At 50.2% G+C, this 19135-nt stretch overlaps 1 protein-coding gene across 6 annotated transcripts; it reads left to right on the top strand.

Moving 5' to 3' along the window:
• The first annotated feature begins 1316 nt into the window (after positions 1-1316).
• Positions 1317-15723, top strand: PELI3 (pellino E3 ubiquitin protein ligase family member 3). 6 transcript variants are annotated; one of them, XM_074231002.1, is made up of 10 exons: positions 1317-1409; positions 1517-1591; positions 1715-1870; positions 2594-2723; positions 2877-2978; positions 4915-5109; positions 5887-5937; positions 6363-6551; positions 12213-12445; positions 14393-15723. In XM_074231002.1, exons 3-10 carry the CDS (start codon positions 1716-1718, stop codon positions 14490-14492), a joined length of 1155 nt encoding a protein of 384 aa, XP_074087103.1. In that variant the 5' UTR covers positions 1317-1409; positions 1517-1591; position 1715; the 3' UTR covers positions 14493-15723. The 6 variants fall into 6 exon arrangements, with proteins under 6 accessions (XP_074087103.1, XP_074087098.1, XP_074087099.1 ...); XM_074230997.1 differs by having other exon boundaries at positions 12213-14481; XM_074230998.1 differs by lacking the exon at positions 1517-1591 and having other exon boundaries at positions 12213-14481.
• Positions 15724-19135: the final 3412 nt, after the last annotated feature.

The raw sequence follows: 19135 nt of genomic DNA, 5'->3' as shown, positions 1-19135 counted from the left end.
GACTCGCTCATTCCATCAGTGCAACAATCAGGGACAATTTGGGGCTGTCTGCGATGGAGAATGCTGGCTGTGTCCACAGAAATAACTGAGAAGTCTGAACAAAGACCAAGGACTATTACCTTTAATTTAGGAAAAAAGTGATCTTTTTATGTAATTTTGTTCTCTCTTACACTTTCTGTTTCTTCCTTAAGGACATGATTTCTCTGTCATCTCATTCAATGTGGATCAATGTATACCAGGGAAACAATGGAATGAATAACTGACTGCCTTGGGGGGGCGGAGCAAGATTAGGGGAAAAATTGTAAAATTGAAAGTAAATAAATAGTTAAAAAAGAAAAAAATAAGAACCGTAAAGGAAGTTTTCTAGTTCAACCCCTTCAGTTTTACAGAGGAGAAAACTGAGGCCCAGAGAAGTCCCATCACTTGCCCAAAGAAAGAACCCCAGAGACAGAATCTGAATCCAGCTTCTCTGGATCCAGAGCTGGGGCAAGCTGCCCCCACCACCCTGGGCCCCCCACCCATGGGGCCTCTTGCCCTGGAAGGCCCGAGAGCTGCAAGGGCCCGGAGGGGCCGCACAGACCCTTCACCCATTTATAGAGATGAAAAGGGAAGCTGGGAATCCTGAAGGGACCGGTTGGCAGGGACCCAAGGCATGAGAGGCCCAGCTGGCACCCTAGCCCCTGGGCCCTCAGGCGGGGCCCTGCAGCCGCTGACCCCGGCTGTCTTCCTCCTCCTCGTTGTCCATCTCTAGTCTCTACCCCAACTTCCTTCCTGGCCCAGCACCTGCTTTCCCGCCGCACACACGCACGCACGCACACATACACACATGCACACACGCACACACACACACTAGACACACACATGTGACACACATACAGACACACAAACACACAGACACAGAGACGGACAGAGGCACACAGACACAAACACAGAGGCATACAGACACACACAGGCACATAAACATAAACACATGCACACACAGACACACATTAGACACGCACATATGACACAGAAAGGCACACAGACACGCACACACAGACACACAAACACAGAGGCACACGCGCGCACACACACACACACGGACACAGGAAGGAGCAGCAGGGTTGGGGGCGGGGCGGGGCGGGGCCTCGGGCGGGGGGCGGGGCCTCCCAGGCGCGAGGCTCCGCCGCAGGAGGCGGGGCCGGGCCCGGGGCGGGGGGCGGGGCCTCGGGCGGGGCGGGGCTCCCCAGGCGCGAGGCTCCGCCGCAGGAGGCGGGGCCGGGGGCGGGGCCCGGCGGGGGCGGGGCCGGCGGCGCCCCGCCCCCCGCGTCCCCGTGACCAGGCCGCGCCGCGGTGCCGCCGGGCGGCCCAGCCCAGCTCGGCCCGGAGCCCGGTGCCGGTGCAGCCGCCGCGGTGCCGCCTGGGGCGAGGTAAGGGGCCCCCGGGCCGGGCTCCGGGGGGCGGGGGGCGGGGCGCCCCGGGGTCCGCCTAGGCGCAACCCCCGCCCGCGCCCCCGCGCGGCGCTGTCTCCCCGCAGGTCCCCGCAGGAGGCCGGGTCTGCGGCAGCCTCGGCGCGGGGCGCACCGGGAGGGGCCCAGGAGGAGACATGAGGGTGAGAGGGGCCCCGGGGGCGGGGGGCGGCGGGGGGCCGGAGCCTGCCCCCCCGTTGCCATGGCACCCGGCCGCTGGGGCGCCCCCGGGGGTCTGAGCGCCTTCTCTCCTCGGCTCTGCTTAGGATGGTGCTGGAAGGCAGCGCTGACGCGGGGACCCCGGGATCCCTGGGCCTCCGGCAGGGCCCCCCCAAGGCCCCCCGCATCCTGCCCGCTCCTCCTCCGGACACTTTGCTGCTGGGCAAAGAGCCTGTCAAATATGGGGAACTCATCGTGCTGGGGTGAGGGCCTGGGGGGGCGGGGGGGCCCCCTCCGACTGCGGGGAAGTAAAGTCAGGACAAGAGGGGCGAGCTGAGGCCCGAGGGGAGGGAGCCCGCGCCCGCCTCTCTCCTGGCTGCCACCGCCCGGCTTGTCTTGGGGACCCCGGCGCTGGTCCCGGCCCTGTGCCCCCTCCCAGTCTGGGGACAAATACCTCCCAGACCCCCCTCGCTGTTGGAGGAATAGGCCCAGACCCTGCCCTCCTAGAGCTTCCAGTCAGACCCGTGGAGGAAGGCCAGGGCCCCCCGCTGACCCGGGGCAGGAGGGCCTCAGCTGGGGGGGCAGCAGAGTAGGGGAGTCTATGAGGCGCTGCTTGGAGGGGAAGCTCCTGGGGGCTGGGAAGTCAAGTCTGGACCTTCCTCGGTAGGCAGTGGGGAGCCCCAGAAGACTTTTGAGCAGAGGAGAGCCCTGCTCAGACCTAGGGGTAAGGAAGATTGTTCTGGAAGGGCTCTGAAGGATGGATTGAAAGCATGAGCAGAGGGGAGGATGGCCAGGAGGCCATCTGGGAGGCTTTGTGGAGGTGAGACTGCTAGGCCCCAGAGTGCTGATTGGGGGGAAGACCGGGGGAGCCCCAGCTTCAGAGGAGCTTGTCCTCCTTCCCGCCTCTCCCCAGCTCAGTTGTATCTCGGGGTCCTCCTCCCCAAACTGGGCTCCACTTGATGGGGCTCGCTGGCCTTTCCCCACAGCTACAATGGCTCCCTGGCCAGCGGAGACAAGGGCCGTCGTCGGAGCCGCCTGGCGTTGAGCCGAAGACCCCAGGCCAACGGGGTGAAGCCTGACGTCGTCCACCATATCTCTACCCCGCTCGTGTCCAAAGTAAGGGCCGGCCCAGACTAGACCCTGCTCTCGTTGGCCCCTCACCCTGCCTCCCTAGCCACTTTCTCTCCTTAGAGATCCTGCCATTTTCCCGGGGAGACTGGCAAGACTGTGTCTGGGGCCTGGTAGGTGACTGGCCCTTATTATCCTCAGGCGCTGAGTAACCGAGGCCAGCACAGTATCTCCTACACACTGTCTCGAAGTCACTCGGTCATCGTGGAGTACACCCACGACAATGACACAGACATGTTTCAGGTATGGTTCTTCCTCTTCCTTAATCCTCCCTCCTTTTTTCTTCTTCCCTCCCTTCCTCCTTCCTCCCTTCCTTCCTTTCTCCCTTCCTCCTTCCTCCCTTCCTTCCTTTCTCCCTTCCTCCTTCCTTCCTTCCTTCCTTCCTTCCTTCCTTCCTTCCTTCCTTCCTTCCTTCCTTCCTTCCTCCCTCCCTCCCTCCCCTCCTTCCTTCCTTCCTTCCTTCCTTCCTTCCTTCCTTCCTTCCTTCCTTCCTTCCTTCCTACCTATCTTCTTCCCTCCCTTGCTTTCTCCTTTCCATTCTCCTTTGCTTCCTCCCTCCCTTCCTTCTTTACTTAACAAGTGATCTATAGTTTAGAGAAGACACAACCCCTCCTTTCCTAAAGCTAACACCTCAGTAAAGAATGGTGGGGGGTTGAGACCAGTTCTAGAAAGGTCCAGGCTGGGATGACAAAAGCAGATTAGGAGTGCCAAGGGACTCAGGAATGCCAAGTATGTCAGAAACAACAAGTCTTGATCCAAGGCTGATTCTTCTCACTCTCGGGCTAACTTTGTTGGGGGAGCTAGAGAACTCAACGCAAGGTCCTGGGTGGGAGGGTAAAAGACAAAATCCCTGCCTTCAAATAGGGAGCTAAGTTATGTACACAGATGACTGATAGAAGAGAGTATGTACGGAATCCCAGGGGATTGCTTTGACAGTATATAGCTATTGCTGGGATTGTGGAGAAAAGAGTGTCCATTTCTAGCTAGGGAGATGAGGGAGGTCTTCCTGGAGAAGATGTCATTAGAGCCAGGCCTTGAAAAATGGGGAGGGCTTTGATAGACAGCTAGGTGATGACTTAGATGGAACTCTGTCCTTCAAATCAAGAAGACTTGAATTTCAATCCAGCTTCAGACACTTGCTAGCTGTGTTACTCTGGGCAAGTCACTTACTTGACCTCAGCTTTCTCATTTGTAAAATGGAATAATAATAATCCCTTCCTCCCAGGGTTGTTGTGAGGATAAAAAGAAATAACACAAGAAAAGTTCTTTGCAAATGTTAGATTAGAATAAAGGGAGCAGGGAGAGAGAGAGAGAGTCTTTCTGTTTCCCTATGCAGTACTTCTTCCTCTGAACCTCGATTTATCTGTGCTCTGAGGATAACCCCTAGGATAGGTGTGAGGAAATCCTACCACATTTGATCCAGTGGAGTCATTCTAGGCAGTGCAGGAAAGATGACCTGGTTCAAAAACCTGGCTTTGTCACAAAAAGAGAGTATAGATGATTTCTATTCAATTAGAAAGCTTTTGCACAAATAAAATCAATGCAACCAGCAAAAGAAAGGAAGGAGTCGACTGGGGAAAAAAAAAGCTTTTCATTAACTGTCTCTGGGAAGGGTTTGATGCATGGGCTATAAGAAGGACACAGATATCTAGGACCAAAACTTATTCCTCGAAGCTGAGTAGCAAAGGGAATGAGCAACAGCTCTCCATCGTTACCTGTGTGAGCCTGGGGAGGAAGCCTCTGTTCCTAGGCTTGTTTCCTCATCCGTAAAATGGATTTAACTTCTCCCAACCCTAAAACTCTGATCTTCCAATATGGCCCTAAAGCTTCAAAACCTACCCCAACTGCTTTAGAGACTTGAACCCTGCCATATCCCTGGGGAGATTGGGGGGGGGGGAGGAATGCTAGATGGCCCCTGTAGAAGGTGGGAGGTCCTGAGGGAGAGTAAAAGCAGGGCTGGACTTGGAGAGGAAGGAGCTGGTCTCCTGCCCATCTGCCAGGTCCCATCCTGGTTCTGTCTACTTTCCCTACTGGGGGGGAAGGCCCTTTAGGCCTTAACATCCCATAGAAGTTGGCATTAGCTAGTCTGTGAGCATCCTCAAGTAGTCACCATCATTCTCTACCTCCCCCTCACCTGCTTCCCTGGTGGGTGGGGTGGGGGGGAAATGGGGACTCACAGATTGGCCGATCTACGGAGAACATGATCGACTTCGTGGTCACTGACACAACCCCTGGGGGAGTGGCCGGGGAGGGCCCTGCTGCCCAGAGCACCATCTCACGGTATGCCTGCCGGGTCATCTGTGAGCGCTGGCCCCCCTACACAGCCCGGATCTATGCTGCTGGCTTTGATGCTTCTAGCAACATCTTCCTTGGAGTGAGTGAGTCCACAGGGATGGACTTGGGGCTGGAGTGGGGAGGAAATGTAGAGGGGAGGGGGGACATGCAGTTGGTGAAGGTTGGGTTTGGAGGGTGGGTACCCTGGGATCCAGACAGGACCAATCATCTCCCCCTTGGGATCAATAAACTCCGGTGCTTTCCAGTGACTTCTAGGACCAAATACAAGCTCCTTCCCAGCATCAAATGCCCTTCACATCCTAGTTCATCTTCCTTTCCAGCCCCTACACACCCCCTAAGTTCCATTCACCCTGGCCTTCCTGACCCTCACCCACATCAGCCCATTTCTCACCTCTCTTTGCATGGATTGTCCTTCATGCTCACCTCCCTCCTCACCTCTGCTTCTTACATGTGAGGCCTCTCCTGATCTTTTTCCATCTGGTCAAGCCCTCCCCATGACGACCACCTTGTGGTCCTGGCCTCCTCTGTAAGGCTTTCTTGATAGAATGTAAGCTCCCTCAGGCCAGGACTATTTCATTTATCACCCAGAGCCTGGCACTGTGCCTGTCCCATCATCGGGGCATTATAAATGCTTGTTGAATGAGCCTTCAACATACATTAAACTTCTACTGGATGCACAGATTTTGAGGGAAATTGTGATGTTTAGATAAGACATTCCTGTCCTGGTGAAGTGTGGAAGTGAGGAGGGGGTATGAAAAGCAATAGAGATGTCACTTCATGAAAAATGGATTAGGGAGCTCTGTGAGTAGGAAGGGGAATGTTGTTACTGACAAAATAGGAATTGGATCCTTCTTAGGAGGAGGCTGCACCCGAGCTGGGCTTTGAGGAACAACAGGAGTTCAAGTGGGTAAGACCCACACTAGGGGCTAGGAAGGCAAGAACAAACCCCTGCCCTCAAGGACCTTCCCCTGAGCTGCAGGCTGGAAATCTGTGATGGGGGGGATGAGCCGGATAGTAGAAAGACTGGGCAGATAGGAGGATGGAAGAGGGTTCTGGGAAGGCTGAGCCTGAAGGCGACCAGGAAAGCATTCAATAAACATTTATTAAGTGCTGAGGATTCAAAAGTCAGTCCCCAGCCCTCAAGGAACTTCCAGTCTAATGGGAGAAGCATGAGTTCCCAGAAATGGAAGGTGGGATGCTCAGTCCAGAGAACAAAGAGCCCACTGGCCCAGGGCTCCCCAGACCGGGGAGGGAAGACGAGGCTGAAGTAGGACCAGAGGCTGCTGCCTGGGGGAGTGTTCAGAGGGTGTAACTGCTTCTCCCTGGTACCAGGAGCGGGCAGCCAAGTGGCGGACTCCAGATGGGCTGATGGATGGCCTGACCACCAATGGTGTTCTGGTGATGCACCCCGCCGGCGGATTCTCCGAGGGCTCCCTGCCTGGTGTCTGGAGGGAAATCTCTGTCTGCGGAAATGTGTATACTCTGCGGGATAGCCGCTCTGCCCAGCAGCGGGGGAAGCTGGTAGGGGTCCTGCACCCTCACTCCTGCCGCTGGGGGCGGGTTCTGTCACCCTGGGCCCTTTCCGGGGACAGTTGCCTTCTGACCCTTCCATCTGGTCCAGCTTCTAGGTCCTATGTCCTCCCCAATCTAAGGTTCAGTGCAGGTGGGAGAAGGCTCCCTGTGAGGCAGGGGGGTGGGGTTCTTATGGGAAATCTTTCTCTAAAGTCCCTCCTAGCATTGTTTTGACAGAAGGGAATAGAATGTCAGAACTGGGAGGTGTCTTAAAATGTGAAATGTCATACTTACAGGGAGCTTAGAACCTGGAATGTCAGAGCTGGGAGGGGCCTTAACACCTGGAACATTGGAGCTTGGGGGAGGGGAAGCTTAACCAGAGGCCATCAAAGCTGGGAGGGGCTTTCAATGTCACCTAGTCCTAGTAACAACCCAGGATCATAGATTGAGGGCTGGAAGGGGCTTCAGAGGTCATCTAGGTCAACCCTCTCATTTTACAGATGAGGAAACTGAGGTCCAGGGAGAGGGAGTGATTTACCCATAGTCACACAAGTAATAAGCTTCAGGGATGGGATTTGAGCCCAGTTCAGTTGACTCCATGTACTGGAAGGAGTCCTTCTACCCAACTTTGTCAAAAGAGTGGAATCTAGATCACCCTCAAGGCAAGCCGTGCTATGTCCCGCTGAGGGCTGGTGTGGTAGCCTGGAGTTCTTATCTTGCCTTTGGCTCTGTGACCCTGAGGAAGTCACTCACCTTCCAAGCCTCAGTTTCCTTCCTTGTAAAATGGAGCTGCTAATGACAGTGCCTGCCTCTGGGGGAGCAAACCTGTAGGGCTGCAGGTCTGTGAAACAGATTGGATTTGGGTTTCCATCATTGTTGTTCCTTCATTAAGAAAATGAATGTGGGAGGGCAGCTAGGTAACACAGTGGATAGAGCATTGACCATGGAGTCAGGAGGACCTGAGTTCAAATCTGGCCTCAGACACTTAAGAATTGCCTAGCTGTGTGACCTTGGGCAAGTCAACCCCATTGCCTTAAATAAAAATTTTTAAAAAAGAAAAAAAAATGAATGTGGGCTTAGAAGGGGGCAAAGTCTGAAAGGAGTCAGGTGATTCAGGCTGGGTAGTTTCCTGGGCTATAGAGCCCAAAGATGCTTTGAGAGATCCTCTAGGGTAGGCCAATCCCCTCATCTTACAAATGGAGAAACCAAGGCCTGGAGAGGGGAAGGGCTTTTCCAAGGTCACAGAATCGTGGAAGGGGAAGGGGTCTCAAAGCTGAAGCACAACAGACACAACATGGGTCACATTCAACCTCTGAGGAGGTCAACTGACGTCAGAGCACAGAAGACCATCCTCACAGTATTTTTGGAAGCTCTGATCCTTCTTACAACAGGGATGGAGTCTATAATCCACTAAAAAGTCTTAAATCTTTTTTGGACAAACTATTGAAATCCAACTGGAACAGAATTTTAGTCAATCAGGACACAGAAAATATCATAGACAACTGACATAACTAATCAAGGTAGAGAAAGCAAAACAACCCAGGTGGAGACAGAGTTTTTTTTTTTATTTTTTGTTTTTTAGGTTTTTGCAAGGCAAATGGGGTTAAGTGGCTTGCCCAAGGCCACACAGCTAGGTAATTATTAAGTGTCTGAGACCGGATTTGAACCCAGGTACTCCTGACCCCAGGGCCAGTGCTTTATCCACTGTGCCACCTAGCCGCCCTTGTGCCACTTAGCAGCCGGGAACTTTCTTATTAATGGCTTCCTGAGGGTATAAACCTAGTAAAGAGTCTGGGGTCCAATGGGTATTGACATTTGTTATTTGTTTGCATAATTCCAAATTGCTTTCCAAAATGGTGGTACCATTTTATAGGCCCACTATCAGTGCACCTATCTTTCTACAGCTTCTCCAACATTGATTGTTACCAATCTTTGGTCATTTTTGCCAATTAACAAAGTGAAACCTCATGGATGTTTTGATTTGCATTTCATTCTTAGTGATTTGGGGCATTTTTTCCATGTGGTAGTAAATACTTTGCAGTTCTTTTAAGAGCTGTTTAATTTAAATCCTTTGACTATCTTGTGGGCAATGGCAATTAGCTATACACACATTATATACATATCTACACACACATATATCAAACCCTTTATAGAGAAATTTGACCATCTTTTCCCCATTTGACTGCTTCCCTTCTTAACCTTGATTGCATGAACGTCTGAGCAGCTTTTCAGCTTCGAGTTGCCTCTTCTACTGTGGACACATCCTATACCTCCAGGTCCAGTTTCTTTACTTTAACCTCTGCTAGGGTGACCTTGTTTCCCCTGGTTCTCTTCCCTCACCCCCTTCTCTCTCTCCTCCCCCTCAGCTAGTCTGTTCCTTAGTTCATTTTGTTTTGTTTTGTTTTTTTCCCCAAGGATTGAATAACTTGCCCAGGGTCACACAGCTAGGTAATTATTAAGTGTCTGAGGTCACATTTGAACCCAGGTCCTCCTGACTGGGACTGGTGCTCTATTCATTGCTCCACCTAACTGCCCCCTGTTCATTAGCTCTTAAATTTCTTTTTTTTTGTGTGTGCCTTTTTTTTAGGCTTTTTGCAAGGCAAATGGGGTTAAGTGGCTTGCCCAAGGCCACACAGCTAGGTCATTATTAAGTGTCTGAGACCAGATTTGAACCCAGGTACTCCTGACTCCAGGGCTGGTGCTTTATCCACTGATAATCCTTGTGCCCCTTGTGCCTCTTTCTAAAAGGAATTCTTCCACTGTGTTCATTAGCCATCTGTTCTTTCTGTTTACAGTCTAGTGACCCTTTTCTCTGAGTCATGATCCCTTCCTTTTCTCTGTGTTCTTCATATAATCAAGGCTTCCAAAGTATCCCTTCTAGGTTTTCTCCTCTTGGAGAGACCTTGCAGAGCTTGTCCCATGGATTTCCCTTTTCCATTGTGCCGCATTTCCAGAATAAGCCAATGATTGCAGGTATCAGAGAGGACATTGTGGTAAGGCCCTCCCCAGCCAGTTCCCTGATTATGCAGCTCACACTGATCTCTACCTATATTTGCTTGGAAAACTCCAACCTCTCCTACTCTCCTAGGTGACAGTTGGCCCCAATGGTTCCAATTCCTCCCCTTTCAGGACTACTAGGTAGACTTTTTGAGCACCAAATTCCCCCAGGCCTCATCAGTCTTTACCTCCCTTCATTGACCATCTCTCCTCACCCATAGGAGCTTTCATCAATGGAATTCCTCCTCCACTGTAGTCAGGCCTCTTATTCCCTTCCCTCCTTTCAGGTTTTCCCCCTCCTCCTCACCTACTCCCTGTAGGTTCTTCTCTTTTTAAGCTCACAGAGGTCTCCTTCCACTCACTGACAGCCTTTGGTTTGACCTGGTACAGGACCCCCCACACACACACCTCTATTTGTCCCTGCTGCCCTTTCCCTTTTATATCTGCTCCCATAATGAAATGGAGTTCCCACAGAATCAGCATTTCTTGGTTGGAAAGGTTTTTTTTTAAATATCTAAATGTTTGTTTTCCAATTACATACAATGGTAGTTTCTACCGATCTTTTTTTGCATTTTGAACTGTACAAATTTTTTTCTCCCTCTCTCCCTCCTTTCCCTCCCCTCCCAACAGAAAGCACTCCTTAGTTTTATGGTAAGCATTGAATGTTTTGAGAGGAAAAACACCTCCAAAAGGAAGAAAGAAAACATTAGAGATAGCAAAATTACATAATACACATGGCAACTATTAAAAATTGAAGATAATAAGCTTTGGTCTTTGTTCAAATGCCTGTGTTCCTTCTCTGGATACCGATCCCCTAAAAATTGTCTGACTATTGTACTGATGGGGTGAGCAAGTCACCATATTGATAAGGTGAATAATGATCATTGCCCCATATTAAGATGTATAATGTTCTTCTGGTTCTGCTCATCTCACTCAGCTTCAGTTCATGCAAGTCTTTCCAGGCTTTTCTGAAATCCCTTCCCTCATGATTTCTTATAGAACCATGGTGTTCCATCACATACATATGCCACAACCATTCCCCAACTGTTGAGCATCCCCTCAGTTTCCATTTCTTTGCCACTACAAGTAGCACTGCTATGAATATTTTTGTTCATGTGGGATTTTTACCCTTTCTCAAGATCTCTTCAGGGCAAAAGACCCAGCAAATATTCTGTTCAAGTCTGATTTTCTTCTTAAAAATGTGTCAAATTTTTCTTTATTATTGAATATCCATCTTTGGTCTGGTATGGTCAAGCTCAGATGAACAGGATAGGATTGCATCCCGAGCTTCTGCTCTTCACAACATGTTATTTCATCCTTTCTTCCTTTTCTAGTGGGTGTAGAATACTCTTCCTTTATTCAAATGCCCTTCCCTTTGTATTTGAAGGTCTTTCTCCCGATGGCTTATAAAATATGTTGTTTCTGAATTGAATTATTAAATTCAACCGCTATGTGTTTTGAAGTTTGAACCCTTGGGTTTTTTCCTGGAGGCAATCGGTGAATTCTATCATTTGGAATTAAAATTCTAGTCACTTTTCTTGTCTTATTTCCTTAATTATGTTAGTAAGGGTTTTTATACTATCATGTTTTTCTGGGAGACTTATAATTGTTAGGTTATGTCTGCACGATCTGTCTTCAAAATCCATAAGTTTTGCTTACATAGTGAGTAATTTTTCTTTAAATTTCTTGCTTTTTTTCCTTCTCTTATTCCAGATTATCTTTCACTTCCATTTGTTTGTATTTCTAGTCTATTGTTCTTTCTTTTGTTTCTTTGGTGAGATTTGCCATTACAATTCCAGTTTTTCTATTCTGTTCATTTTTGTTGCGCAGGCCACAAACTGCTTTCATAATTCTCATTTCACTTAGGAACAGCATGCTGTGGTTCCATGTTCTCAGTTTTGCAGTATTTATTCATGGATGCCTGAATTCATTTATTTGGAGGTCATGTTTCCTTGTTACTGTTTCCACAACTCGGAACCTGGGTCTCTACAGCACAGTAAGGGGGAGAGGGGAGCAGGATGCAGAGATGGATTTTGATGTGAACCTCTGCTGTGTTTTGGGGTCTTCAGACTTTCTGATAGTAGGTGAGAGGTGGCAGAGGGGAGCTGAGTGAGCATTAGTACTTAAGTTTTGGGTTTTTTTATTTTTTTATTTTTACCTTCTTTGGGATTGTGGGATTCCTAGACTACTGACGTTGCTTTATCTTTGGTGCATAATTTATGTTTTGGAGAGGTCTGAGAGGCCATGGGGATTGGAGAAAATGTCCGCCATTTTATTGCTAACACAATCCAGAAATCACCTTTATAGAATTTCACCAAGGCTCAAGCCTAGTTCTCGAGTTAGGCTAGGTAAGAATTGACTAGACCAAGTGAAGAAAGGAGAACATTCCAGGCATAAGGAGCAGTGTGGGCAAAGGCATGGAGGCAGTAGATTATAGAGCCTATCCATGTAATAGGTAGAAAAGAATATTATGAGATTACACAGGAAACATAGAAATAGAGAATTGGAAGCAGCACTGGGTTAGGAGTCAGACAACTGAGCCTCTGTGACTCACACATACTGCCTGCCCTTCCTTCTTCCCCAGGTTCTTTCCTTTGCCCAGTACTGCCTCTCCCGCTACTACTCTCTGTCCTGGAGCTCTTCCCTCTATAATTCTGTCATTACCTTCCCCAGGTGGAGAATGAGTCCAATGTGCTTCGGGATGGCTCGCTCATCGACCTGTGTGGGGCCACCCTCCTGTGGCGCACTCCGGCTGGCCTCCTTCGGGCACCCACCCTGAAGCAACTGGAGGCCCAGAGGCAGGAGGCTAATGCGGCCCGGCCCCAGTGTCCGGTGGGGCTCAGCACCCTGGCTTTCCCTAGCCCAGCCAGAGGCCGAGACATCCCCGACAAACAGCAGCCATGGGTGTACGTACGCTGCGGCCATGTCCATGGCTACCACAGCTGGGGCTGCCGGCGGGAGCGGGGTCCACAGGAGCGTGAGTGCCCCCTCTGCCGTCTGGTGGGGCCCTATGTGCCCTTGTGGCTGGGCCAAGAGGCGGGGCTGTGCCTGGACCCTGGGCCCCCGAGCCATGCCTTTGCACCTTGTGGTCATGTCTGCTCTGAGAAAACAGCCCGTTACTGGGCCCAGACACCCCTGCCCCATGGCACCCACGCCTTCCACGCTGCCTGCCCCTTCTGCGGGGCCTGGCTCACAGGGGAGAATGGTTGTGTCCGCCTTATCTTCCAGGGCCCACTGGACTAGGGCAGGAGTGTGAGTCTCCTGGGTTCAGACTGAGGTCCCCCAGCTCTGGGACCTGGGTCTCTTACCTCCTGCTGTATCAGATTGGAGAGATGGAGAGATGGGACAGCCCTCTGGGGCTTCCTTTGGTGGGACTGAAAGGGGACCAGTGGTGTCTGTGGGATGAAGTGGTTCCCCCCCAGGACGTCTGCCTGGACGCTAGCTCAGACTGAGGGGGGTCCAGGTGGGGGGACTAGTCTCTGGTGACGGGTCCTCTGCCTTGGCTAAGAAGGGCTCTTCCCCATTCATCTCTGATGGACTAAGTCCCGGGCACCAGGATTTTCCCTCTTGCTTCCAGGCTGGTCCCGGGGACGCCTCCGCCCCGCACGTCCCCCATCATGCCGTGTAACACTGTGTCCTGGAGGAAGGGAAGGGGGGAGTCTGGGAGAGTGGCATCCCCTCCCCCCTGCCCTGCCATGCTCCTCGTCCCTAGGCAGAAGAGCCACCCTAGGCCTGAGCCCTTTGCCAACTCCAGCTGCTCAGATCTTCCTGCTGCTATTCCCCGGGTCTCTTTATAAAGCTCACTGCTCGGCTGCCCTTCTCCAGTGTCCTGTGCTAGCTCTGGTCATGGGGAAAGGACGCAGGGGAGGGAGGGACCCAGAGAAGGAAGGCAAAGTCCCTCTCTGATCCCTAGGAAGAGGGCTGGGAGATGAAGACGAGAACCATGAGAGAGGGAAGAAGTATAGCAGAAGCCCTGCCCTCCAACAATCAGTGGCCCATCCTATGTCCCAGGTCCACAATCAGCTCTCCTTCACCTCTGAGTCATGGCAGCTTCCCCAGGCTGTGTGACCACATCTGGGGCTGTGGTCTGGAAAAGGCTCACATGACCAAGCCAATCAGAAAAGAGAAAGAGAGAGAGATGGGTCAACATGATGGAAGATTGTCCCTATGGGGTGATGAGAAGCCTCTGGGGTTGTTCCCCATTTTCATGGAGTCCCCATTGGAGGGAGGGAGCGATGTCCAACATGACAGGCAGCTCCAAACTGTAACTGGTGATTTTTGTGCCACTTGGGCAAGGTTGGTAAAGGGAGCCTCATGGGGAAAGAGCTCAGTCATGGCCTCAGGATTCAGTGAGCCTGCTGCTAGCAGAGGAGCAGGGTTAAACAGGACTAGATCAATGAGAAGCTCACCTGGCGAGGGCTTCTGGGAAGAGTAAACAGTCACCTGGATACTTCCCAAGTTTATTCTTGCTAAACAAGTTTCTATTCCGTTGTCCTTGTTGTGGTTCAGTCATTTCAGTTGTGTCTGGCTCTTGGTGACCCCATTTGGGGTTTTTGTGGCCCCATTTGGGGTTTTTGTGGCAAAGATACTAGAGTAGTTCACCATTTCCTTTTCCAGCTCCGTTTACAGATGAGGAAACTGAGGCCAACAGGGTGAAGTGACTTATCCAGGGTCACACAGCTAGAAAGATTTGAACCCAGATCAGTCTTTCTGACTTGGTGGTCTGTGACTATGGCGCTTTCTAGCTGCCTATCTCTGGTGATCGGGAAACGAATGTCAAAATGTAATGATTTTTTAAATCACACAATATTTTTATATCATTATTTTAAAGGATTGCATCCTCTAAATTTTAGCGCCCTGGGACAAAGCTCAAGTCACCCTTCTTTGGTTCCAACTCTGGAAAGCATATCAAGATCATCGGAGCATATCATCATCATATCACTATGTGTGTGAGGAAACCCAGAACTACATTTGGAAGGTTGCACAGAATCCAGATGCTAATGATAATATAATCCTATTTGTGTAACCTTAAGGTTTGAAAAATCCCTTCCTCAGAAGCACACTCACTTGTGAAGCAGTAAAAATAGTATTGCCTCATTTTATTGATAAGGAATCAGACCTCAGACTTGCCTACAGTCAGGAAGCTAAGCAATGCCATAACATCAGGGCGAAAATCCAGACCTTTCAATCTAGCTTTGTCCTTTCCACTAAGCAGGCCACCGCGTTGTGACATAGCGCTAAGCCAAATGGTCCTCCCCCGGCCAAAAAAAAAAAATGTTATGTCCTTTCAGGTGATCTCCACAACAACTCTGTGGAAGAGGCAGAAGTGATATGATCACCCACATTTTTCAGATGGGCTAAGACCCTGGGAGGCTGAACTAGAATCTATCTCAACTCAGAATAGTGGGGGATTGCAGGGACAGTTGGAGGGATTGTCCAATTGGATAAGATTCAGAGATCTTGACAGGTCAGGATAGGATGCAGGGTTGTCTCTTAATAGAATGTAGTATTATAAAAATAAATGTAAAGTCTAATATCCAGTTTCAAATAATCAACTACACAAGTACCTGGAGGGAGAGGCATGACTAGAAACAATCCCTGTGGGAAAGGACTGGGAATTTTAGTGGCCTGCAAAAATGTCTTGGGAATCTGAGAGAATGAAGAGAGACCTGAAGATGTCCTGAATATGGCAGAGCTTATCGGCATTGTTCTCTGCCCGGCTGGAACCTTGTGGTCATTTCTGGGCTTTCCCCTTGAAGAACATTGATGTCCAAAACAGCAGGATGAGGAAAGGACCAGAAGCCATGCAGGTCATGAGAGGAGATACGAAAGGAGCTTGGGGTATTTGATCTAGGGATGGGGTGGGGTAATGACTTGCTCCGATTGGTCTCAGATAGCTTAAGTAGGAACAAGACTAAAAAGTTCTGGAGAGGCAGATTGGAGCTCAAAGATGCATCATAATTCCAACTTTCCCAAAGTGGGAGGGGCTGCTTCAAGGGTCAGTAAGTTCTTTCCTGGAGGACTTCAGGTAGAAACTGGACGATTCTCTGATGTTCACCTACAGGTTGGCCAGATGGCTTCTCAGGTCCTTTCCAGCTCTATGATGTGATTGTATCTCCATTTCTGGCGCCTAGCACAGTTATAAGTGCAGTAGGCACTTAATAAATGCTTGTCATATGAATGACTGAATGACTGAATGATAAAAATAAGATTGGGGTTTGGGGAGGGGTCAGTTGATTCAGGTCTTTCCCCCACCCCAGAGGGGTAAGGACACTGAATCTGGAGTCCATGGTCCCAGGATTACATTCTAGCTCTGCTGAGTAATGGTCCCTTTGTAATTTTGGGCTAGTCACTTAACCTTTCTGGGAGTCTCAATTTAGTCATCTGTAAAATGGGATGAACTTCTCCATTCTTTAGAAAACAATCCCCAGCCTTTGACAGATTCATCCTCCAAAACCCTCCCAAGATGATAGAATTACCTGTCCCTGCATTCCATTGGCAACACCATTGGCATCAGAGGGGAATTTGGGGCGCAGAATTGAGTAGGACAGAGTGAGTGGACCAAGTGGTCTTTGGAATCTCAATGACCACAAGCATTTTCCTGAAAAGCCTGTCTTTTTAATGGAGGGGCAATACAGTCGCTAGTCTCCAAAGAACTGAGATGTGGAAATCCCCCTAAGACCATGGAGGGGGCTATTTAGGCCAGTGTGAGCTGGCAGTGACACTTGATAACACTGAAGTATAGAAGGAAAGGTAGTGTGTGTCCTCTATAACATATGAGAGCCAAGGAGGACAAGAGAGCCCCTCACAGATGGAACACTCCACAGTGTCTTCAAGATTTAAAGAGAAAATATGGAAGGGCCCCAGCTTTTGAATGTGAGCTTTGGGGAGGCCATGGACACAAATTGTACAGGATGGTAAGGCATCATTAGTGATGGACTTAGAGCCACAAGGGGTCATTGAGTCCAACTCATTGATGAAGAAGTGGAGGACTCAAGAAATAAGAATAAAAATTCAAGTCTCAGTTTAGGGGACTGCAGGAAGCATCTAGGAGAATACCCAACTGGAAGATCCAGAGAGCTAATCTAAAAAGATGAAATGGAACCAGGATAAGTGTACCCCGCCAAGGGAAGTCTCATGAACAATGGGCCCTTTAAGAACTTGGAAGGAGGGGGCGGCTAGGAGGCACAATGGATAGAGCACAGGCCCTAGAGTCAGGAGTACTTGAGTTCAAATCCGGCCTCAGACATTTAATAATTACCTAGCTGTGTGGCCTTGGGCAAGCCACTTAACCCCATTGCCTTGCAAAAACTAAAAATAAAAAAAACCAACTTGGAAGAAGGGGGTGGACCAAGGAAGTCCTCTGGGAAGAAGAGAAAGTTGAGAACTCAAGATGCTAGTGCCTCAGCTGATGCTACCCAGCCTCCCTTCTCACCAATTGTCATTTCAATGATGTGGAAAGCAAGGGTGGTTTTAACAAAAGCAATGGTGGTGAAAGTCCTGGATTGGGAGTCCCGGTATTGGGTATGAATCATACTTTTGTCACCCTGGGTGAATTTGAGCAAATTCCCTTCCCTCCCTAGGGCTCCATTTGTCTTCTGCAGAATGAGGGGGCTGGACAGTCTCTAGCTTGTCCTCTTGGGTTGGAATCATACCACCAGTGATGGGGGAGGAATGAAAGGGATCTTCCTGGGTGAGGAGAGGGTGAGGGCCAGTTTCTCAAACCCACCAACCACCCTAACTCCAGACCAGAAATCTCAGCAGATTTCTCAGCTGGGCATTCTTGGCTCCTGAGGCTGCTGTTCTTTTATTCCTGTCCTAGGTAAGCATGGGCAGTTAGGTGGCACAGAGGCACTGGCACTGGAGTCAGGATGACGGGAGTTGGAATCCAGTCTCAGATACTTGATACTGTTAACTTTAATTTTCTTAGGCTAAATGAAAGTTTTATAAATGAAATTTAATTCTTTGGGGGTCTTACTGAAACCCCAATGCCACCATTGACACAATATTTTGGGGGTATTTTATACAAAATGAACAAAGAACAAAACTTTTGATGGCTAACCAATGAGATTTCACATAGATGACAAGGTTTTACAATGATTCTCTCAAATTTTATAAAATTTACTTAAAATTCCTATTGACAAGAATTCTATTTATGCTGGAGTAAATATTTAATATTTATTACCTAGCTGTGTGACCTTGGGCAAATTGCTTAATCCTATTGCCTTAAATTAAAAAAAGATATTAATTCCATCTTAATATCAGATTAGACAATACTCACTAGCTGTGTGACTTTGGGCAAGTCCCTTAACCCTGATTGCCTCCCATTCAGGGTCATTTCCAGTCTGATCCATATCTGGCCACTGGATCCACAAGGCTCTGGAGGAGAAAATGAGGCTGGTGACTTAGCACATTACTTCCCTGTCTGCCATCGCATCACCTCCCTGGATGGCTTCTTCGAAAATGAACACTCTCAGACATGTATTAGACACCTATTGCTTAATACCTTAAGACCTCAGTTCCCAGGCCTGGGGACTCTCCCTCCTTTCTGCCCACTGACCACCCTGGCTGCCATCAGGTCCCAGCTAAAATCCCAGGAAACCTCTCCCATTAGCACCTTCCCTTTGAGATTATTGCTCATCTCTCCTTTCTCCTCATTTGCATGTAGTTGTTTGCAGGAGGGATTGTCTTTTACTTTTCTTTGTAACCCCAGAAGTCAGTCTACTGCCTCAGTATGCAGTAGGTGCTTAATCAATGCTTATTGGCTGCCTGGGTATAGGGAGAGAATTAGACCATCACCCCCTCTGTGGGTACCTGGATGAACAGGATGCACAATTAAATAGATGGGCACCTAGGAAGCGCTGTGATGAAGTAATTTCTAGCCATGAGGACTTCCCGGCGGGGCAAGGAGGGCCAGGAGGTGTGGTGGGACCCTGACTGGAGCTGTTCTCTTCTTCAGTCCTATTTGGTTCACCCCAGTCTGGAAGGGTGAGACCAAGGTGCCCCGGGGATTAGGGTCAAGTGGATGCTTTCCACCCCTGCTGCCTGCGGGCCGAGTCGTCCCAAGGCCGGCCTGAGTCTAGAATCAGACCAAGGCTTGGGGCGGAGGGTCCCCACTGGTCCAAGTTCCGCCCTGTCGGCTGCCTCTCCCGGCCCGGCCCCTTTTCAGGGGAGGAAACCCAAGCCCAGGGAGGATCGTGCCAACGCCGAATCCTTAGACAGTCGCCGGGCAGGAGAGGGGGATGAAGCGAGATCACTTCAGGTCAGGGGCCCAGGAAGGTGTGGGATCCGCGGGGTGCGGGAGGGCCACTGCCACGGCCGAGCCCCGCTTTCCTCATCCGTAAAGGCCTCAAGGGCCCTTCCTGCTGGCCGGTCCGCGAACACGTGCGGTGAGGGAGCCCGGAGGCCTTTCCTGGGCGCCCAAGGCCGATCTACTCTGCCTTTTCTGATGCCGGTTCGTACTAGGAGCTCAGTGCAGCGGCCTCCGGGAGGACCCGACTTCCAATCCGCCGTCAGACAGGATCTCGGGCAAGTCACCAGCCCGGTTTGCCTCAGTTTCCTCCTCTGTAAGACGAGCAGGAGCAGGAAATTCCTGA

This window comes from Macrotis lagotis, chromosome 3, assembly GCF_037893015.1.
Source record: "Macrotis lagotis isolate mMagLag1 chromosome 3, bilby.v1.9.chrom.fasta, whole genome shotgun sequence".
NCBI lineage: Eukaryota > Metazoa > Chordata > Mammalia > Peramelemorphia > Peramelidae > Macrotis > Macrotis lagotis.
The sequence above is the reverse complement of the archived record's forward strand: the minus strand, read 5'-3'. Positions and strand labels throughout refer to the sequence as shown.

Coding starts and splice junctions, on each gene's coding strand:
- PELI3 (XM_074230998.1), top strand. CDS start 1,716: ATGGTGCTGGAAGGCAGCGCTGACGCGGGGACCCCGGGATCCCTGGGC. Junction 2,979..4,914: donor ATGACACAGACATGTTTCAG/GTATGGTTCTTC, acceptor GGGGACTCACAG/ATTGGCCGATCTACGGAGAA. Junction 5,110..5,886: donor CTAGCAACATCTTCCTTGGA/GTGAGTGAGTCC, acceptor GATCCTTCTTAG/GAGGAGGCTGCACCCGAGCT.